This window comes from Triticum aestivum, chromosome 6A, assembly GCF_018294505.1.
Source record: "Triticum aestivum cultivar Chinese Spring chromosome 6A, IWGSC CS RefSeq v2.1, whole genome shotgun sequence".
Lineage (NCBI taxonomy): Eukaryota > Viridiplantae > Streptophyta > Magnoliopsida > Poales > Poaceae > Triticum > Triticum aestivum.
The window spans coordinates 342,542,171-342,561,305 of NC_057809.1; the positions used below are offsets into that span (position 1 = coordinate 342,542,171).

The following is a 19,135-nucleotide window of genomic DNA, read 5'->3' on the forward strand; positions in this document are numbered from 1 at the left end:
AGTGAATTTGTATACGAAAGAAGTTTTTAATTATGTAACTTTTTCTTCCGCCGCAGTCGGTCTCGTTCATTAAATTTATAGTCAAAGTTCGACCTCGGAAAACGCAAGCGCATTATATTTTGAAATGGAGGGAGTACTAATAAATGAGTTAAATCCTCTCATAAATACGGACGGGCGCGGTGGTCCCATTTTATTATAATGATCAAAATAGCCATTAGTCTATATTATTATAGTGCAGGGAATCTCCCACCGTCCACCCCCCGCCCCCGCCCCCGCCGCTTGTTCCTCCCCTTCCGCGCCCTCGCCCCGGATCCGAAGCCATTAAACCGAGCGCCAGTGGATCTCTCCTCGGGCATCGGCATCGGAGCGGAGAGAGAGAGAGAGCCACCCAGCCATGAGATGGTATGCATCGGTAGGCTGAGGGCGCTGGTGCTTCGTGCGGCGGCGGGCGCGGGCGCGGGCAGGCGCCGGTGGGCCAGGGTCCTGTGCGGTCGGGCGGTTGATGTGTGCGTGACACCCCGTCCGCGCGGGCACGGTTGGCGTGGATTCCTGGCGGTGGCTGGCGCCAGGACGAAGATGATGCTCGATTCATCCGACTCTGACTCCGGCGCTCCGGCGGGGCAGCTGCAGCTGCAGCGCCGCGCGGCTGCTGCTGGGACCCAGCCGCAGGATGGAGGGTACGCCAGTGCGGGGTGGCAGAGGTAATGCATGCCCCCTGCTCATCTTTTGGTTATAGGCGTTTCCTGTGTTTGCATCAGCTTGAAATATCGTTGGTTGAATTTGCATTTAGGCGGGCCTCACGTTGTACATTTGCTTGCCTTGCCTTGAAATATAAAGAGTGCAGTAGAGATGCTCCAGAATTTGCAATCGGACCATGTGCTTTGATTGACATGAGTGCACTATATAGCTGTTTGGCCCGTGGTTTATCATTTCTTAGGACGGTTTGGTATACATGAGACTAGTTGACATACTTAACACGGTTCTTTATCGAAAAAGAACGAGGTTCTTTCTGATCATAAGTAATGTTTGTCACCAACTCACCATGGTATGCATGCAGCCATTAGTATACGCCAAATGGAGCTGCTATGTGTACTGACATATTGGGCCCGATTTAGATATGACATTTTGTGACAACCATTGATTATTTGCCTGGTGCTGGCCCAACGAACATCAGATTGCAGCATCAAACCATTGTACCAGGATTGGACTAAAAATGTTGTACACGAGGCAATTCCATGTCCTGCAGTGCTACTAGTGTCATGCTCCTAATGCTTCATTGCATTCTTACAGGAGTACCAGCGATGCTTAGCTGTGAGGCTGTTACTAGTAGGACTTTATGGTCATCTAGACTAGTTACAAAGCAGTACAACTGCAACACTAGTGTATTTTGATGTGAACCACCAGCAGTTGGCAGATGCAGTCATGGAAATGTATGCCTCTTGATCTGAAATTTATCATGTGCTTGTTTATTTTGTGATCGTTGTAATGTATAAGATAGTTTATCTACACTTCTGATATTTCAGGTCTATATCTTCGTACAATAACCATTTCTTATCTTCTAACATCTGTTATTAAAATGCCCTCTCTGAGACTCTTTAGAATATGTAATGCTGCCTGGGTTGACATTGTGTCCAAATATCATGACAGGGAAGATGGTAAACTGAAATGTGGGTATTCAAGTTTTAGAGGGAAAAGGGCTACAATGGAGGATTTCTATGATGTAAAACTAACTGAAATTGATGGACACGCTGTTAGCCTATTTGGTGTATTCGATGGTATGGTTTCCAATCTTGCCTTCTTACTTCTGCAATTGCATGCCTATCGTGTTCTTACTTTGCAAAGCTTTAGGTCATGGGGGGTCACGTGCTGCTGAGTATTTGAAGGAGCATTTGTTCGAGAACCTTATGAAACACCCCAAGTTCTTGACTGATACAAAGCTTGCTATAAGTAATGTTTCTCTTGGCATTTACCTGTATGTTTATCTGTTCGCATTCTTCCCAATGCTTCCAATCATTGTTTTCTGAGCTTTAAATTTTTTTTTGATAAAAAAACAGGTGAAACATATCAGAAGACAGATGCTGATTTCTTAGAATCAGAATCAAGTGCTTTTAGGGATGATGGTTCCACAGCTTCGACTGCGGTTTTAGTGGGTGGCCATCTATATGTAGCAAATGTTGGTGACTCCCGTGCTGTTATTTCAAAAGCCGGGAAAGGTATATTCTGTTAGAACCCTATTGTAGTCACTATATGATTGAATCACCCAAACATGTTCTGGCCCTTGTAAATACTTATTGTATGTATCTGCAGAGTGTTTCTAAATTTGCCCTCCAGCGATGATATATTTGGCAAAGAACTATGGTACATTGTGTTTCTTTTAATGCACTTTTTTACAAAATATTTTCCCACCAACATATTGCAGTTATACGATTATACCATAGCTATCTGCTCATTTCCTTCATGTGATGATTATTGTTCTACCATTATTTAAGGAAAATGGCAAGGCTTGCTTATTTCTTACCACCATCATGATGGAATCTATATAATGACATCATATCCACTTCAGTTTACCGGCGTGGTTCGGTTACTAGCTTAGGAGCTTCGTTTACTCCATTCTAACTCTACTGATCTCATATGTTTGTTTTTGTAGCTAGGGCACTCTCAGTAGATCACAAACCTAACAGGTCCGATGAACGCAAGAGAATTGAAAATGCTGGAGGTGTTGTCATCTGGGCTGGTAAGTCTTATTTTATTTCACTCATGCATTTGGCATTGTCAGTCAGCACAATTGTAAGTGGACAAGGACGGTAGCAAAAGACTTGCTTATTCATTTTGAGCCTTCTGATATCTCCTGTATGTTTGGACATGTTGGTTTATCATGCTTGGGTTGTTTGTTTCGTGATCTTGCGTGCAGCCTAAGTGCTTCTAGGCGTGCCATGTTTCTATACAAGATATTTTGTTTTTTGATTGATCTAGGCTTTACGATTTGACTATCGGAAACTGTTCCATCTTCTTGATGTGGTATTTGCCCAGGTACTTGGAGGGTAGGTGGCGTACTGGCAATGTCCCGTGCGTTTGGTAATCGTCTACTGAAGCCATTTGTGGTGGCAGAACCTGAAATTCAGGTAGCTTATTGTAGTTGAGTTATGCCAAGATTTCGTTACCTTTTTTTTATATATAGTTGGAAATCAGTGCTTTTTACTTGTTTCAACCTAGTGCAGCAGCAAGTGGTCGTTAGCAACTCCAGTTTAATACCTTTCTTTAGATTAGTCATTAGTTGCCTGTTTCTAATTTTGATTACTTGTGATCAAATCTTATCTAACAAATCGTAGGAAGAATTGATTAATGGAGAATTGGAGAGCCTGGTTCTTGCCAGTGATGGGCTTTGGGATGCCGTAGAAAATGAGGTAAACTCTATTGCCAACTGTCATAATTCTCACCCTGAATGCACCCAGAATTTCTTAAGCAAAACACTGTTGCTTATGAGGCTGTAGAAAGCATTTTCTACATCTGATCCGTGCTTACATTCTAAGTGCAACAATGCGTAACTTTATACTACTTCTGTAACTTAATATAAGACGTTTAAGACACTGTCATAGTGTCTAAAAACGTCTTATGTTAAGTTACTGAGGGAGTAGCTCTTTAACTGATATTCTGGCAATGATTTTCTCAAACAGGAAGCTGTGTCCCTTGCAAAAACAGAAGATGTGCCAGAGTCTGCGGCCAGGAAACTGACGGAGATTGCCTACTCCCGTGGCAGCGCTGACAATATTACATGCATCGTGGTGCAATTCCACCATGATAAAATTGCAGGATGAGATGGACTACAGCTGATTTAAGGTTTCTCTGCTTCAGGCCTCTTTTTATCCTGCAAGCGGAGTGGGGTTTCTCCCACATCTATTTTTGCCTCTGTGGCAACTGCTCAGGACTTCCTTCATTGATTCTTTCCTTTGTGTGGGAGACCTTTTCTCTTTTGAGAATTGTAATGGGAATTTTTGGGTTTGATGTATCCATGTCTATGTCTGTACTAATACTTGTTATATTTAATATAAAAAGAGTGAGTTACGGAGATCCAACAAATTTCACATGTTTAACTGCATCTATCCAACAGTTTATGTCGCTTTCATATTTAGCGTTTAATATCATACCTAATATGAATGCCAATGCTAACCATGTAATTATTTCCTAACTAATATCAATGTGCAATTTATATCTTTGCCTACTATTGATGTTCAATATAGTTAATATCTTGCTTCACATTAACATGCGTTGCACATACACTATTCCTATACAATAAATTTACAAAAATACTAACGCACACTATTCCTATACAATAAATTTACAAAAATACTAACGCCCACACGTGTGGTAGTTTTGCAACACGCCCACATGCGTGGATCATTGTTCAGTCGAGTTTGCACGAATCTGAACACATTGAGGCGGATTTTGCGTGCCACGTGGGACGGGGCTGGTGTGTGGGCGTTGAAGAGTTCGCCCACACGCCCCGCAACACGTGGTTTGCCAGTTGCGCTATGTGGGCGAACTAGTTTCTGCCCACACAACCACCATCTAGATCCATGCGCGTGTGAGCAAACTGCTTTCCGCCCACATGACACTTGTATGTTGTTGGATGGCAACTGCAGTTATGCGTACGTGGCAACTAGGTAAACACACATGGGAACTATGATTCGTTGCTAGACGGCAACTGCAGTTGCCCGTACGTGACAACCAGATAAACACACACAACAACTATGATTAACCATACATGGAAACTATGGTTGGACCACACGTGACAACTAGATAAACACACATGGCAACTACTGTTTGACCATATGTGAGGAGTAGTTAATCACACACGAGAACTACCATAAATTAGACATGACAACTATAGTTAACCAAAACAGATATAGTTGCCATGCCTTTACAACTACATTTGCCATCCCGAATAACTACATCTGCCATCTCGGATGGCAACTAAATCGTCATCATGCGAGGTACCTAACGTAGTTGCGGCAGGATGTGTGGACATTTTTGCTTCGTGCCACACGTGCGGGGTGTAAATGAGTAGTATTTGTTGGGCGTGTGGCACGAAGTAGATGCACCCACATCTGTGGGCAATTCTAATGTTCGCCCACACACAACCCTTATGGGCTGCCTCCTGCTCACGCCACACACGGTGTGTGGGTGGATGTCTAATATGCCACACGTGTGGGCGTTATCGGCGTCCTAAATTTACCAGTTACATAGGCTATACAATCTTTCAAAACACTACTAGTTCCCACCAAAAATAAATAAATAATGCAAGTCCATGAGTGAATTATGCCCAGGGCGAGCTAAAAGTCACGCAACCTACACCAATTGAAAAGCTGGTTCGGACAACAATGTTCTGTGGAAGTGTGCTAAGGTTGTCAAACAAGCTAAAAGTCATGTAACCCGCACCAATTGAAAAGCTGGTTTTATCATACTCCTAGAAAAGTCATGTAACTTTGGCCCTGTTTGGATTCATGAGTTAGAGTTAGTTTGGGTTAGTTTGGGCAAAACTAACCCAAAAATATTCAAACAGGAGGGTTAGTTTGGGTTAGATGCACCTAACCCATTCAAAAAATCTAACCCACCCAAGACGTGCTTATTTGGGTTAGTTCTTCTCGGGATCACTAAAAACACATTTTCTCTCGCTCTCCCCGCAACAGATCCCTCCCCACTTCCTTGAAACTTCTCGTCCTCTCCCTTCCTCCCTCTTGCACCGCCCGCGAAGACGCCTCGCCGTATCCACGCTCCATCTAACCCTGCGATCCAAACACCTCTTTGGTTAGAGTTAGTTCAGGGTTAGGATCTAACTCTAACCTCTAACTGAAGGAAATATGCACTAAAGGCAATAATAAAGTTGTTATTTATATTTCCTTATATCATGATAAATGTTTATTATTCATGCTAGAATTGTATTAACCGGAAACTTAGTACATGTGTGAATACATAGACAAAACAGAGTGTCCCTAGTATGCCTCTACTTGACTAGCTCGTTAATCAAAGATGGTTAAGTTTCCTGACCATAAACATGTGTTGTCATTTGATGAACAGGATCACATCATTAGAGAATGATGTGATGGACAAGACCCATCCGTTAGCTTAGCATAAATGATCGTTTAGTTTTATTGCTATTGCTTTCATCATGACTTATACATGTTCCTCTGACTATGAGATTATGCAACTCCCGAATACCGGAGGAGCACCTTGTGTGCTATCAAACGTCACAACGTAACTGGGTGATTATAAAGATGCTCTACAGGTGTCTCCGATGGTGTTTGTTGAGTTGACATAGATAGAGATTGGGATTTGTCACTCCGATTGACGGAGAGGTATCTCTGGGCCCTCTCGGTAATGCACATCACTATAAGCCTTGCAAGCAATGTGACTAATGAATTAGTTGCGGGATGTTGCATTACAGAACGAGTAAAGAGACTTGCCGGTGACGAGATTGAACTAGGTACGATGATAACGACGATCGAATCTCGGGCAAGTAACATATCGATGACAAAGGGAACAACGTATGTTGTTATGCGGTTTGACCGATAAAGATCTTCGTAGAATATGTAGGAACTGATGCGGAGCATCCTACGGTCATCCCCATGGACCTACCATCGTCCCACGAAGTGCCAAGAGGACCTATGACTCGAGCTAGAGCTAGAGCCCTCGAGACCGAGGTGACTTCTCTCTTTAGTGATATTGCATATGATCCCCTCGAGACATGGCTACTACCTAAATCCGAGATATTGTGCATGATCAGGTACCAAGAGGACCCTCCCGAAGATGCACGTGAAGATGAACAAGTCTCCAAGTTCACGGATGAAGAGAACCAACGGAAGGAGTCAAGAACACCTCCCAGGCCCCGGACATCCGGCCACGACCCCGGACATCTGGCCCCTGGAGCGTCGTCCACCACAGCTGCACAACTGCCAAGCATCGGCAGGCTCCGTACATCCGGCCCCGTCATCCCAGACATCCGGCCCTTCCCGAGCTCCTGGAAATCTGCCCCCCAGTCCGGATATCAGGACACCACCGAACCCGAGAGCAACAAGGCCAGCTTCTCCAGCCCGGACATCCGGCAACTCCAGCCCGGACATCCGGCCCCGCGTGAAAGCCCGGACATCCGGCCTCCCATGTCTGTGCACAGTGTAAGGGCCCGAGGCCCGTGTACCCCTTCGCCCACCTAGACTATATATGCTCTTCTCCTACCTACGTTTTAGGGTTAGCGTTGTGATAGCTCATTTGAGAGATAAAGCCTCGCTCATCCATATCGGATCTACTCCTTGAGAGAGACCGCGGCCCCTCTACGGAGAAGATCCACCTTGGATTCAAGACCCCCTTTTGGTCGGCCCCATCAAGACCTCCTTTGGAGAAGAACCGGTTACCGTGTACCATCCTTTGTTGATCGTGGATCTTGTATCTCCTCTTGTGTTTCGAGGATCTAGCATATGTGTGACCTAATCTCGTTGGTTTGAGTGATTCCCTTGTGTTTTCCCTCGTGTTCTTCGTGTTCCTCGTTGGGATCCGCTCCTTTTGTGAAAGATCGGCCACCTAGGGTTCCACCCTACATCATCTTGGTATCTAGAGCTACGTTGATCACGATTTCGGAGCCTCCCCGTTGTGTTTCTAGCCTTGTTTTGTTGATTTTGTCCCTAATTCGAAAATTCCCCACAAAAATAGCCCCCAATTTTTTTTGTGATTTGTTGGTGTGATGAAGTTTTGTTGGATTTGATCCGCGGATTTCATGTGTTGCAGGTAGATCTAGCTTTCCATCATCTTTTCCCCAATTTCCATCGACAAATTCCTCCAAATTTGCCCCGATTTGCCACCTTCCATGCGGAGTTCATCCACGGATCCAGAGCCCGGACATCCGGCCATCAAGCCCGGACATCCGGCCCCTGGCAGCATCACTCCCATCCACCGCCCGTTTTCCGTCCATATTTCGCCAAATTTTGTTCCGGTGCCCACATACACTTCCACATACCACCACCACTTCCGCATACCACCACCATATACCACATACACCACCATCGATTACCACTACCAACTCCGATAATTTTGTCACGTTTTGCTTTGAGAATTTGAGTTGCGGTTCCGTGTCCTATCGTGTTTCGGCTATTTAGGTACGGTTCGACATCAACAGCACTGCCGCTCATCTTCGCCATGGACGCGTCATCGACAACAACCACTCCACCATTTTGACACCATACCGTAAGCAAGAAGCGGTAAAATCATCTTGGTATAGTGATACATCATTCTTGTCATTACATTGATAGCCATCGTAGCCTTACTGTTTTGCGTCGCTTACCCATCGAGACTAGCCTTTGAGTATTGCCGGCAACGTGACTTGTGCACATTAGTGATCATACTTCCCATAGCATACATACATATCATTGGTGCATATCTTGGTATCATCTCGTGTGTCACAAAGTTGTCATCGCATACACAATTGCTATCTTGGTTTGTGAAGCATTGCATGAGACAAGAGCTCAAAAACAAAGAGCCAAACAAGCTTTTAAGAAAAAGGGAAAGATAAGCAAAGAGCTTTTAAGCAAGAACCATAGCATCATACAACATTAAGATTATCATACTAGATCATCTTGGATCATATCATCGAAACACCATACATAGAGCATGCTTGGGATAGAAGTCGTTGCATTTTTGCTTAGTCGGTTGTGCACAAGTCTTCGTATCTGCCTATTGTGCAATCGTGCTAGCGTCTCTCTAGTGTTGCGCAACAAGAGCATTTTCGTGGATTCCACATTTTGGCTCATCCTTGGTTGCACGACCCCGTTCCATCTCTTTGCGTGTGTGTTTTCGTGCACCATATTTTGCTTTGTCTACTTGTTGCATTGCAAAGTTGTGAATCTTTTTCAACATTATTGAAGCTCACTAACAATTGCATCAAATTTTGTGCCACCATCCTAACCGAGCTCCACCATAAGATTTTACTTGTGTAGGTGTGAGAAACCGACAAGAATTGGTACCAATTGTGCTATTTCCTTGTTCAACATTGGAGTGATCTTTGATCCACCTTTGTAACATCCCAAATTTCAATTTGGAATGTTATACATTAGATCATCAATGCATATCATATTTTATTTTGCATTTTGGTTGATCCTAGAAATTATACGCAACTCAAGGACCCACGGAGAGAGTTGGGATTTCATTATTTTCATATTTGAGTTTTCTCAAATTTTGAGAATAGGATCATTTGATTTTTATTTATTTTATCATCAATTATTTCTATTACAAAAATATGAGAGAGGGAATAAAATGACTTTCCCAAAATAAAGAAATATTGAGGATTTAATAATAAAATCAAATAAGATTTTATTTCGGAGTTTTTCGGTGTTTTATTTGAATTTAGGAAAAATGTGCATTTTTCCAAATTGCATTTAGGTCTCAAATAAATGTTCACCTTGTGCGGCTTGATTTTAGAAGCCCGTGAAAAATTATTTTGGAATTTTTGGAGTCCGTTTAGTATTTCTTTTTATTTTTCTTCTGAGCGGAATAATTAAAAAAACGAACCGACCTACGGACCGTGTCCGACTAGGACTCCGGCCCGAGGGGGGGCCTTTATAAGCCGGGGCAGCCCACCCCGGGGGAAACCCTAGCCGCCGCCGCCGAGGTTCGCCGCCGCCTCGACTTCCATGCCCACGTTTAAAAAAATCGGTTTTCGTCGGTTTTTTTAGTTTCGTTTTTTTTAAATAGATCGGTTTTACGGTTTATTTAAATAGCGATCGTTCGTTCGTACGTTCGTTCGTTCTAGCTAGCGTTAGTTGTTTTTCTTTTTCTCGGATTAAATCCGTGATTTTTCTGATCGCGATTCCTGATCCGATTTTCGTTTTAGTTTAACTTTTCGCTCGTTTATCGGAATCAGGCGATTCAAGCGCCTAGAGTTTCGTCTCGAAACCCTCTATCCGTTCAACCAACTTAAACAAGATTTTGCTACTGTAAAATTTGCCCTAGATCCAGATTAGTAGAACGAAATTGTTTTCTTTCACCGTTTGACTTTCGTTGCTTCGTTCGATTTGATTCTTTTTGCCAACCGGAGTTCTTAAGATGAACCTTCTGGTTAGATCTCTTATTTGCGTTTTAGCTGTGCATTAGAAGAGTACTTATTGTATGCTTGTTTGTTTGTTTGCGATAGAGTACCCGGAGTGCGCCGCTTGTTACTTCAAATCGCTTGGTTTCGCGGATCATCAGCAAGGCATGTAACACTTTGATCATACCTTTTCTACTACCCAGTTTTATTGCATTAGATCAATCCTCACACATTGCATGATTAGGATCTAATTAAATTGTGGGATGGGAAGTAGTTGAGGTAGTACCTATTACCTGTTATCATCAAACCTTTGGGAGTTACTTCTACGTTTGCTTATTATGCCATGCTATGCTAGTAGACGTGGATTGGGTGAGTGATATCCATGACAGATGTGAGATTGTTAATTAATGGTTTATCTAAGGTGGCAACTTAAACACACATCTGGGTGGATTGAGCCACCTGGGTATTCCAGGACTTGCCTGATTTCTTTTGGACCGCCACCCAGACTCAAAGGGATCATGAGACTATTCATACTAGAAACTTTCGTGTGCAGCCACAAGCTATTATGGGCTCTAGCATAGTTGACTAAGTCATGCGAACTCTTACAGTGGTAGACTAGCAGATGTAGGGGATGTAGGTGGTATGGTATACCCGATCGTAAGGTGCTAGCGCTTCTGAAAGACTATGTCTCAGTCATCCGTCTTCTCAAACACCCTGTAGTGCGAGAAACCAAACGGAGGCGATCGAGTCTTGTGAGGAAAAGTGCGCAAACCTCTGTAGAGTGTAATAAACTAATCATGGTTAGCCATGTCCCCGGTTATGGACATATTGAGTATCTAGTACTTGGATTTTCATGTGAATCTCAACATGTTACTTTAAATTAAATTTTGTTGGGTTATGTTTAATGATGATGCTTAATTGGGATTGAGAATGCTGTCAACCATTCTCAATGTTTAACAACCACCATGATAGTTAAATAAATTTATTCCTTTGTAGTAGGGAAAATTGGCTTTATGCAAAACTGTAACCATAGAGCTTTCCACCAGCCAAATATGCATGTAGCACAGCTGTTTCATTCCATTACTCTCTATGTGTTACCTTGCCAGCATATTCCATGTGCTGACCCGTTTCGGGCTGCAACGTTAATGTTGCAGACTTTTCAGACAACAATTAAGGAGTTTTTAGGTCGTGGTTCTATACTCAGTGATGCCGTTGGAGTTGATGGACTCACTTATCTTCCAAGCCTTCCGTTGTTATCTTTATTAGATGGCCTAAAGCCATATTTATTGTAATAAGCTCTCTTTTGAGACACTCGATGTAATAAGTGTGTGATTGCTACTCTGCTATAAATCCTCCGAGTACTGTGTGGTGTCAGCATTACTGATCCAGGGATGACATCGGAGCACAGAGATCAGACCGTTTGAGGTCTGGTCGCTACAACCTTCAACATCGGTAAAGGTACATTTGGTATAAGTTCTTCTCTTTCTACCACTCACATATTTCCCTTGGAATGATGGATAGGCCAAGTATTTCTACCAACCCACTCTTCATCGGGCAAGATGATGACATGAACTCCTAAGTCACCAAGAGCCACCTCTTTGGTGCACAACGTGCTTTGCATCAAGAGCAACAAACAATGAGCGAACGCATTGACAACCTCGCCACCGACTTGCGACTCTCCGAGCAACATACAAGAGACTACTTCGACCACAAGCTCGACGACCACAAGCAAGAGAATGATGCAAGAATGGACGAGATTCGTGCTTTGTTGCTCAATCGCGCTTCTTCCACTTTGTCCTCATCAAGACGGAGCCGCTCAAGTCGACATTCCGACTACACCATCTCCGGCTCAAGTACACCGACATCCAATACTCTTCGTCATGCCGCGTGCCAAGATCGTCAAGCCAACCGCAACCCACGACAACAACTCTCAAGAACAACGACATTGTCAAAACCAAGCTACCTTTGCGCAAGCACGAGAACGGCAACGACACTGCCAACACGAAGAGGAAGAGCGAGCGCGTATACACCAAGAAACACAAGATGCCGAGGCACAACGTCAAGAGCAACAATTGCGAGAAGCTCAAGCAATTGAGGCGCAAAAAGCCCTCCGAGAATCAAGTCGAGCCGTAGCCAACCGAGGCCGACAAGCTCGTGAACATCAAGAAGCACTTCGCGAAGAAGTGCAAGAACGAATATACCAAGCTCTCGTGCATCGTCAAGCTCGACAAGTTCCTCCACAAGCTCGTCAAGAACATCAAGTTCAACAAGAGCAATAAGACAATGGAAATCCTCCACGGCAAGATAAAGTTGTGAGAGACGATCCTCCTCATCAAGGACGTCATCATCCCTGACCCGAACGCAATAAAGAGCAACGCTACGACAAGCTAAAGTTCACCATGCCCAAGTTCAATGGAAGCAATGATCCCGAAGAGTACCTTTCATCGGCATTGAAGGTCGACAAAATCTTCCTCTTGTACAACTATGAAGAAGAGAAGAAGATCGCGATGGCATCCCTTGAGTTCCAAGACTATGTCCTCATATGGTGGGAACAAGTCATTGAGCGCCGAGAGGCAAAAGGTGAACCACCCATCACTACTTGGGCGCAAATGAAGGATGTCATGAGAGCACGCTTCGTGCCAACCTACTACAACCGCGATCTCTTCAAGAAACTCCAACTACTCAAGCAGGGAACCAAGAGCGTTGAAGAGTACTACAAGGAAATGGAGATTGCAATGATACGAGCCAATGTCACGGAAGATGATGAGCAAACTATGGCACATTTCTTGAATGGACTCAATCACCCCATCAAGAAGATCGCCGACTTCCAACCATACCCGAACCTCATCGAGCTAGTGCATCAAGCTACCAAAGCAGAACATCAAGTGCAAGATGACATCAAGTATGCCAAGTTCTCATCCAAGTCATACGGCTTCTCCAACACCCAAGCTTCGGTGACTCCAACACCTTCTACATCGACCAAGCCTTCTACAAGAAATGTCGATAAGTCGAGTTACAAGAAAGCTTCGACAACCTCAAGTCATCCTCCTACTACGAGCAACTTCAAGCCGAGAGCTTCATCATCATCTACCCCAACCGATGAGACCGTCAAGACAAGTTCTTTCAAATGCTTCACATGCGGAGGCCGAGGCCACAAGTCCTTTGAGTGTACCAACAAGCGAACCATGATCCTCAATGACGATGGTACATACGACTCCATGAGTGAAGGAGAAATGGAAGCCCTTGAGCAAGTGACAATGCACTGGCAAGTGAATGACAATGAAGAAGAACAAGTGTTTTGTGATGAAGATTCAAGTCCCGCTCTTGTTGTCTCCAAGGTCTTGACCCTTCAACATCACCAAGAAGAAGACCAAAGATGCCACATCTTTCATACCAAGGCCAGCATCAATGGAAGGTTCGTCAAGGTCATCATCTATGGAGGGAGTTGCCGTAACTTAGCAAGTGAAGAACTTTGCTCCAAGCTCCAATTGCCCAAGACGAACCACCCACATACCTACAAAGTTCAATGGCTAAGCGACTCCGGCACTATTCAAGTCGAGCATAGAGTGTAAGTCTCCTTCAAAATAGGAGCTTACGAAGACACTTTGGAGTGTGATGTCGTTCCAATGACCGTTTGCCACCTTCTTCTTGGTCGACCATGGCAATTTGATAGAGGTGTCATCCACAACGGCCGAACGAACCACTACATCTTCAAGATTAAAGTAAAGGAGTATGTACTTCGCCCTATGTCTCCAAGCCAAGTGATTGCTGACAAGCAAGCCACCCATCATGGAGGGAACAGTGAGAGAGCGAACCACCAAAAAGAGAGTGAGGGCCACAAGCTCAAATTGAGTGCCTCCACGATGAGCGAAAAGAAGAACCCAGTTCTATTTGCCACCAAACGTGAGATAAGAGAAGTGTGTGAGAACCCATCTAGTGTGATATACTACATCCTTTTGTGCAAGGACGACGCACCAAAAGCTAACACCTATCACACTCTACCTTTAGTGTCGTCTTCTCTTTTGCAGGAATTCCAAGATGTTTTCCCCGACGAGCTACCTCCGGGACTACCTCCACTGTGAGGCATCGAGCACTGCATCGACCTCATCCCCGGAGCACCACTTATGAACAAAGCTCCCTACCGCGTCAACCTCGAAGAAACCAAAGAAATACAAAGGCAAGTATAACATCTCATAGACCATGGACATGTGCGTGAAAGTTTGAGTCCTTGTGCCGTTCCGGTCATTCTTGTTACAAAAAGAGACGGTAGCTTTTGCCTGTGCTCCGATTGTAGGCCCATCAATGCTATCACCGTTCGATATAGGTACCCCATTCCACGCCTTGATGATATGCTTGATGAACTTAGTGGTGCCACTATTTTTTTTCCCAAAATTGATCTTAAAAGTGGTTACTATCAAATCCGCATACAAGAGGGTGATGAATGGAAAACCGCTTTCAAAACAAAGTTTGGTTTGTATGAGTGGTTAGTCATGCCTATGGGTTTATCGGAAGCACCGGGTACTTTTATGTGCCTTATGAATTATGTGTTTTGCCCTTACATTGGTGAGTTTGTTGTGGTCTACTTTGACGATATTCTTGTTTATAGCAACTCTCTCAAAGATCATGTCACACATGTTCGATCCGTTTTGCAAACTCTTCGAAAAGAGCGTCTCTATGCTAACATGGAAAAAATGCCTTTTTGGCGTTGATAAGCTCGTTTTTTGGGGTTTTGTTGTTTCCTCTAAGGGTGTTCATGGTGATGACTCTAAGATCAATGCTATCAAAACTTGGCCACAATCAACCAACTTGCATCAAGTGCGTAGCTTCCTTGGTTTAGCCAGTTTCTAAGGTATATTTGTGAAGGACTTCAGCACCATTGCTTCACCTTTGCATGCTTTGAGTAAGAAAAATGCGCCTTTTATTTGGGGACCATCCCAAGACACCGCATTCAATGAGCTTAAGAATTTGCTTACTCATGCTCCCGTGCTTGCATTACCCAACTTTGACAAACCCTTTGAGATTCATTGCGATGCTAGTGGTAATGGCATAGGAGGTGTGTTAACGTAAGAGAAGCGCCCCATAGCCTACTTGTAACACCCTCGATGCGGCTATATCTCCCACGCGTCGAAGCACGAATTAGAGGCATAACCGCATTGAAAGCAATGTCGCAAGTGAGGTAATCTTCGCAAACAACCCATGTAATACAATAAGGGAAAAGATACATAGTTGGCTTACACTCGCCACTTCACACAATTACATGAATTAAAGCATTACATCAATCAGATACAATCAAGGTCCGACTACGGAACCAAAATAAAAGAAGACTACCCCAAATGCTACACAGATCCCCGATCGACCCCAACTGGGCTCCACTACTGATCAACTAGAACGAAACAACACAAAGGACAAGATCTTCATCGAGCTCCTCCTGAGCTTGGTTGCGTCATCTGCGCGGACTCATCGGCACCTGCAAGCTGGTTTTGGAAGTATCTGTGAGTCATGGGGACTCAGCAATCTCACACCCTCGCAATCAAGACTATTTAAGCTTATGGGTAAGGTAAAGGTATGAGGTGGAGCTGCAGCAAGCGACTAGCATATATGGTGGCTAACCTATTCGCAAAAGAGAGCGAGAAGAGAAGGCAAAAGCATGGTCGATAAAAGTATGATCAAGAAGTGATCCTAGAACAACCTACGTCAAGCATAACTCCAACACTGTGTTCACTTTCCGGACTCCGCCGAGAAGAGACCATCACGGTTACACACGCGGTTGATGTATTTTAATTAAGGTTAACTTCAGGTTTTCTACAACCGGACATTAACAAATTCCCATCTGCCCATAATCGCGGGCACGGCTTTCGAAAGTTCAAATCCCTGCAGGGGAGTCCCAACTTAGCCCATGACAAGCTCTCACAGTCAACGAAGGATATACCTTCTCCCGAGACATTCCGATCAGACTCGGTATCCCGGTTCTACAAGACAACTTCGACAAGTTAAAACAAATCCAGCAACACCGCCCGAATGTGCCGACAAATCCCGATAGGAGCTGCACATATCTCGTTCTCAGGGCACACTCAGATGGCGCTCCATACAACTAAAACCAAACCTTGAGTTTCCCCGAGGGGGCGCTGCACAGGACTCTAGTTTGGACCAACACTCAGAGGAGCACTGGCCGGGGGGGGGGGTTAAAATAATGATGACCCTCAGGAGCGCGACTCCCAAGGGAAAAGAATAGGCTAGATGGCGAATGGTAAAACCAAAGTTGGGCATTGCTGGAAGAGTCTTATTCAAGGCGAACTGTCAAGGGGTTCCCATTATTACCCAACCGCGTAAGGAACGCAAAATCCGGGAACATAACACCGATATGACGGAAACTAGGGCGGCAAGAGTGGAACAAAACACCAGGCATAGGGCCGAGCCTTCCACCCTTTACCAAGTATATAGATGCATTAATTAAATAAGATATATTGTGATATCCCAACAAGTAAACATGTTCCAAACAAGGAACAACATCTCCATGTTCCGACAAGGAACAAACTTCAATCTTCACCTGCAACTAGCAACGCTATAAGAGGGGCTGAGCAAAGCGGTAACATAGCCAAAAAACGGTTTGCTAGGACAAGGTGGGTTAGAGGCTTGGTTCAACAATATGGGAGGCATGATAAGCAAGTGGTAGGTATCGTAGCATAGGCATAGCAAAAGAGCGAGCAACTAGCAAGCAAAGATAGAAGTGATTTCGAGGGTATGGTCATCTTGCCTGAAATCCCGCAAGGAAGAAGAACGAGTCCATGAAGAAGACAAACGGACGTAGTCGAACGGGTCCTCACAATGCAATGTTAACGAAACCAACCCGAAGAAGCAACACCAGAAAAGAAGCACACAACATAGTAAATAAACAACACATGGACATGGCAAGATGCACAAACAAGTATGATGCATGTCCGATTTAATGATACATGGCATGGCATGGCAAAATATAACAAACAACACTACAACTTAAGTGGAGCTCAATATGCAACTCCATTGTATATTGATGAAACACCACATCAATTATTTAGTTCTCTCTCGTTTAGGTACCCAACAAGATTAAATGTTGTTTAGCATGTCAAGGGGTGAAGCAAAACAAAACTACCTATCTAGGCAAGTTTAAATGAGGCCGAAAACAACGAACAACAATTCCGGTAAATCCCCATATGCATATTTTAGATTTGGTGCTGTTCTGCCCTAAACACAACTTTAGAGTTGTTAAACATGTAAAGTAAGGCCACCATGTTAAACTAGGCATTTTTCTACCCCATTTACATATAAAGTTTATTAAATTTGGAGCTACGGTTATTAAGTTATGAAATAAAGTATTTTAGCATGGCATTAAGGAAAATACACACAAAAATCATTTTAAACATTCTAAACATGGATGAAAGTGATATACTATGGAACTAGACAAAATTCTAAGCAACTTTCATATTAAGTTTGTTTAATTCCGATGCACGGTTAATTAGTTATTAAATGCAACAATGCTGAGGGTTTTTCTGTAAAAACTGTTGACTCTGGAAAATAGCTAAAATGCAGCAGCAGGAAAAAACACAAATGGGCTGAAACTGGTTGGCCCAATCAGCGGAAAAAATATCAGAGGGCACTGGGGGGCTGCTCACCCTGGGCCGAGGCCCACGCGGTCGAGAGGCTGGCCGGCAGGGGGAGATGGGCCGGCTCCAAAACGAGGCGAGGCAGTGAATCGAGCGGGCGAGGTCAACACAGACTCAAGCGCGCTGACCTCCACCATCGATGCAGACCGAGGGACTTGAAGCAGAAGATGCGACAGAGCGGGAGGAGCTCGCCGGCAACTCGGGCGGCAGGGACGGCGCGAAGGAAGCCGACGGCTTGGCGCGGAACTCCGGGACGACACGAAGGGAGCCGGCGACGCCTGACGCTCGATTTGGAGCAGGGAAGCAGAGGGACTTGCGAGCGCAGCGGTGGTGCGGGCGGTGATGGGACTTGCTCCGGCGGGGCATACAGGAACAGGCTGGATCCGAGGCAGGGGAGGCAGATGCCAGGGACGGCTGGATCCGGTGTTCCCCCAGTGACGGCGACGGAACCTCGAGGCCGAGCTCAGGCAATTGCGCCCCCTTTGGTTCCCTGTCTAGAACAAGACAGGGAGAGAGTTTGAGAGTAGGGAATAAAAATAAGGCAGAGATAGGAAGGGGAGAACGAGGTGAGGGGGAGGAGATCTGGTGGTCCGGCGGCAGAGCTCGTCGGCGCAACTGCTGGAGGCAAACAGCAACGAGGTGGGATGCGGTCTCCTCAGTTGGGAGCTCGGGCTCCTGTGTGCATGGGCGGATCGGGAAGGTGGAGGTTGGCTGCGGGTTGGATCGATGGCGAGAAGTGGCTTGCGCTGGTTGATCCGGGAGGGATCCCGAGAAACTAGCTGAAGTGGCGGCGCGATGGGAAAGGATGGATGGGACAAGGCCCCTAGAATTTAGGGTTGCTGGTTTATATAGTGAGTGGGTCTATATGCAGACTAAGGGAAGCCCTTCGATCTAAATCGGACGGCTGAGAAAATATAGGTTAGGAAGTCCAATTAACAAAATGGAGACGTTTTGTAGATGTTTGGGGATGATCCGGACACGACGGTGACGACTGCTCGGGTCAGGTCCAGGACAATTTCGGACGCGCACGTGAGGGGTTCGATGCACTGTGCAGAGAGGGTTTCAGACCGTGCGGTCGCATCGGACAACTCCGGAAGCGAAGAGGAGAAGGAGGATGGACTAGGTGGGCTGTGGCGAGACAGCAAGGGGGAGAAGAGAGAGAGAGAGGGCCCGACATCTGTCTCCGGAGACCGAAAACGTCCGACGTTAGACCGGCTATAATGCCGCTATAGTTAAACGTTGGGGCGTCAAACGAACTCCGAATGCGATGAAACTTGACATGCGGTCTATCTACACTATAATAAGACCACACATCAACTCTCATCCCATTCCGAGAACATTTTCCGGCCACCTATAAAATACTATTTCGGACATGCCTCGGGCGCGTGCAAGTGTGTCTGGGCTTAGAACGGACAACGGAAGGAAT

At 45.0% G+C, this 19,135-nt stretch overlaps 1 protein-coding gene across 1 annotated transcript; it reads left to right on the forward strand.

Annotated features, from left to right (window-relative positions):
- The first annotated feature begins 225 nt into the window (after positions 1-225).
- LOC123127521 (probable protein phosphatase 2C member 13, mitochondrial) lies at positions 226-4,077 on the forward strand. The gene is made up of 8 exons (XM_044547249.1): positions 226-701; positions 1,648-1,775; positions 1,849-1,947; positions 2,055-2,213; positions 2,648-2,734; positions 3,031-3,122; positions 3,330-3,404; positions 3,675-4,077. The coding sequence occupies exons 1-8, from the start codon at positions 400-402 to the stop codon at positions 3,813-3,815; spliced, it is 1,083 nt and encodes a 360-aa protein (XP_044403184.1). The 5' UTR covers positions 226-399; the 3' UTR covers positions 3,816-4,077.
- The last annotated feature ends 15,058 nt before the right edge of the window (positions 4,078-19,135 follow it).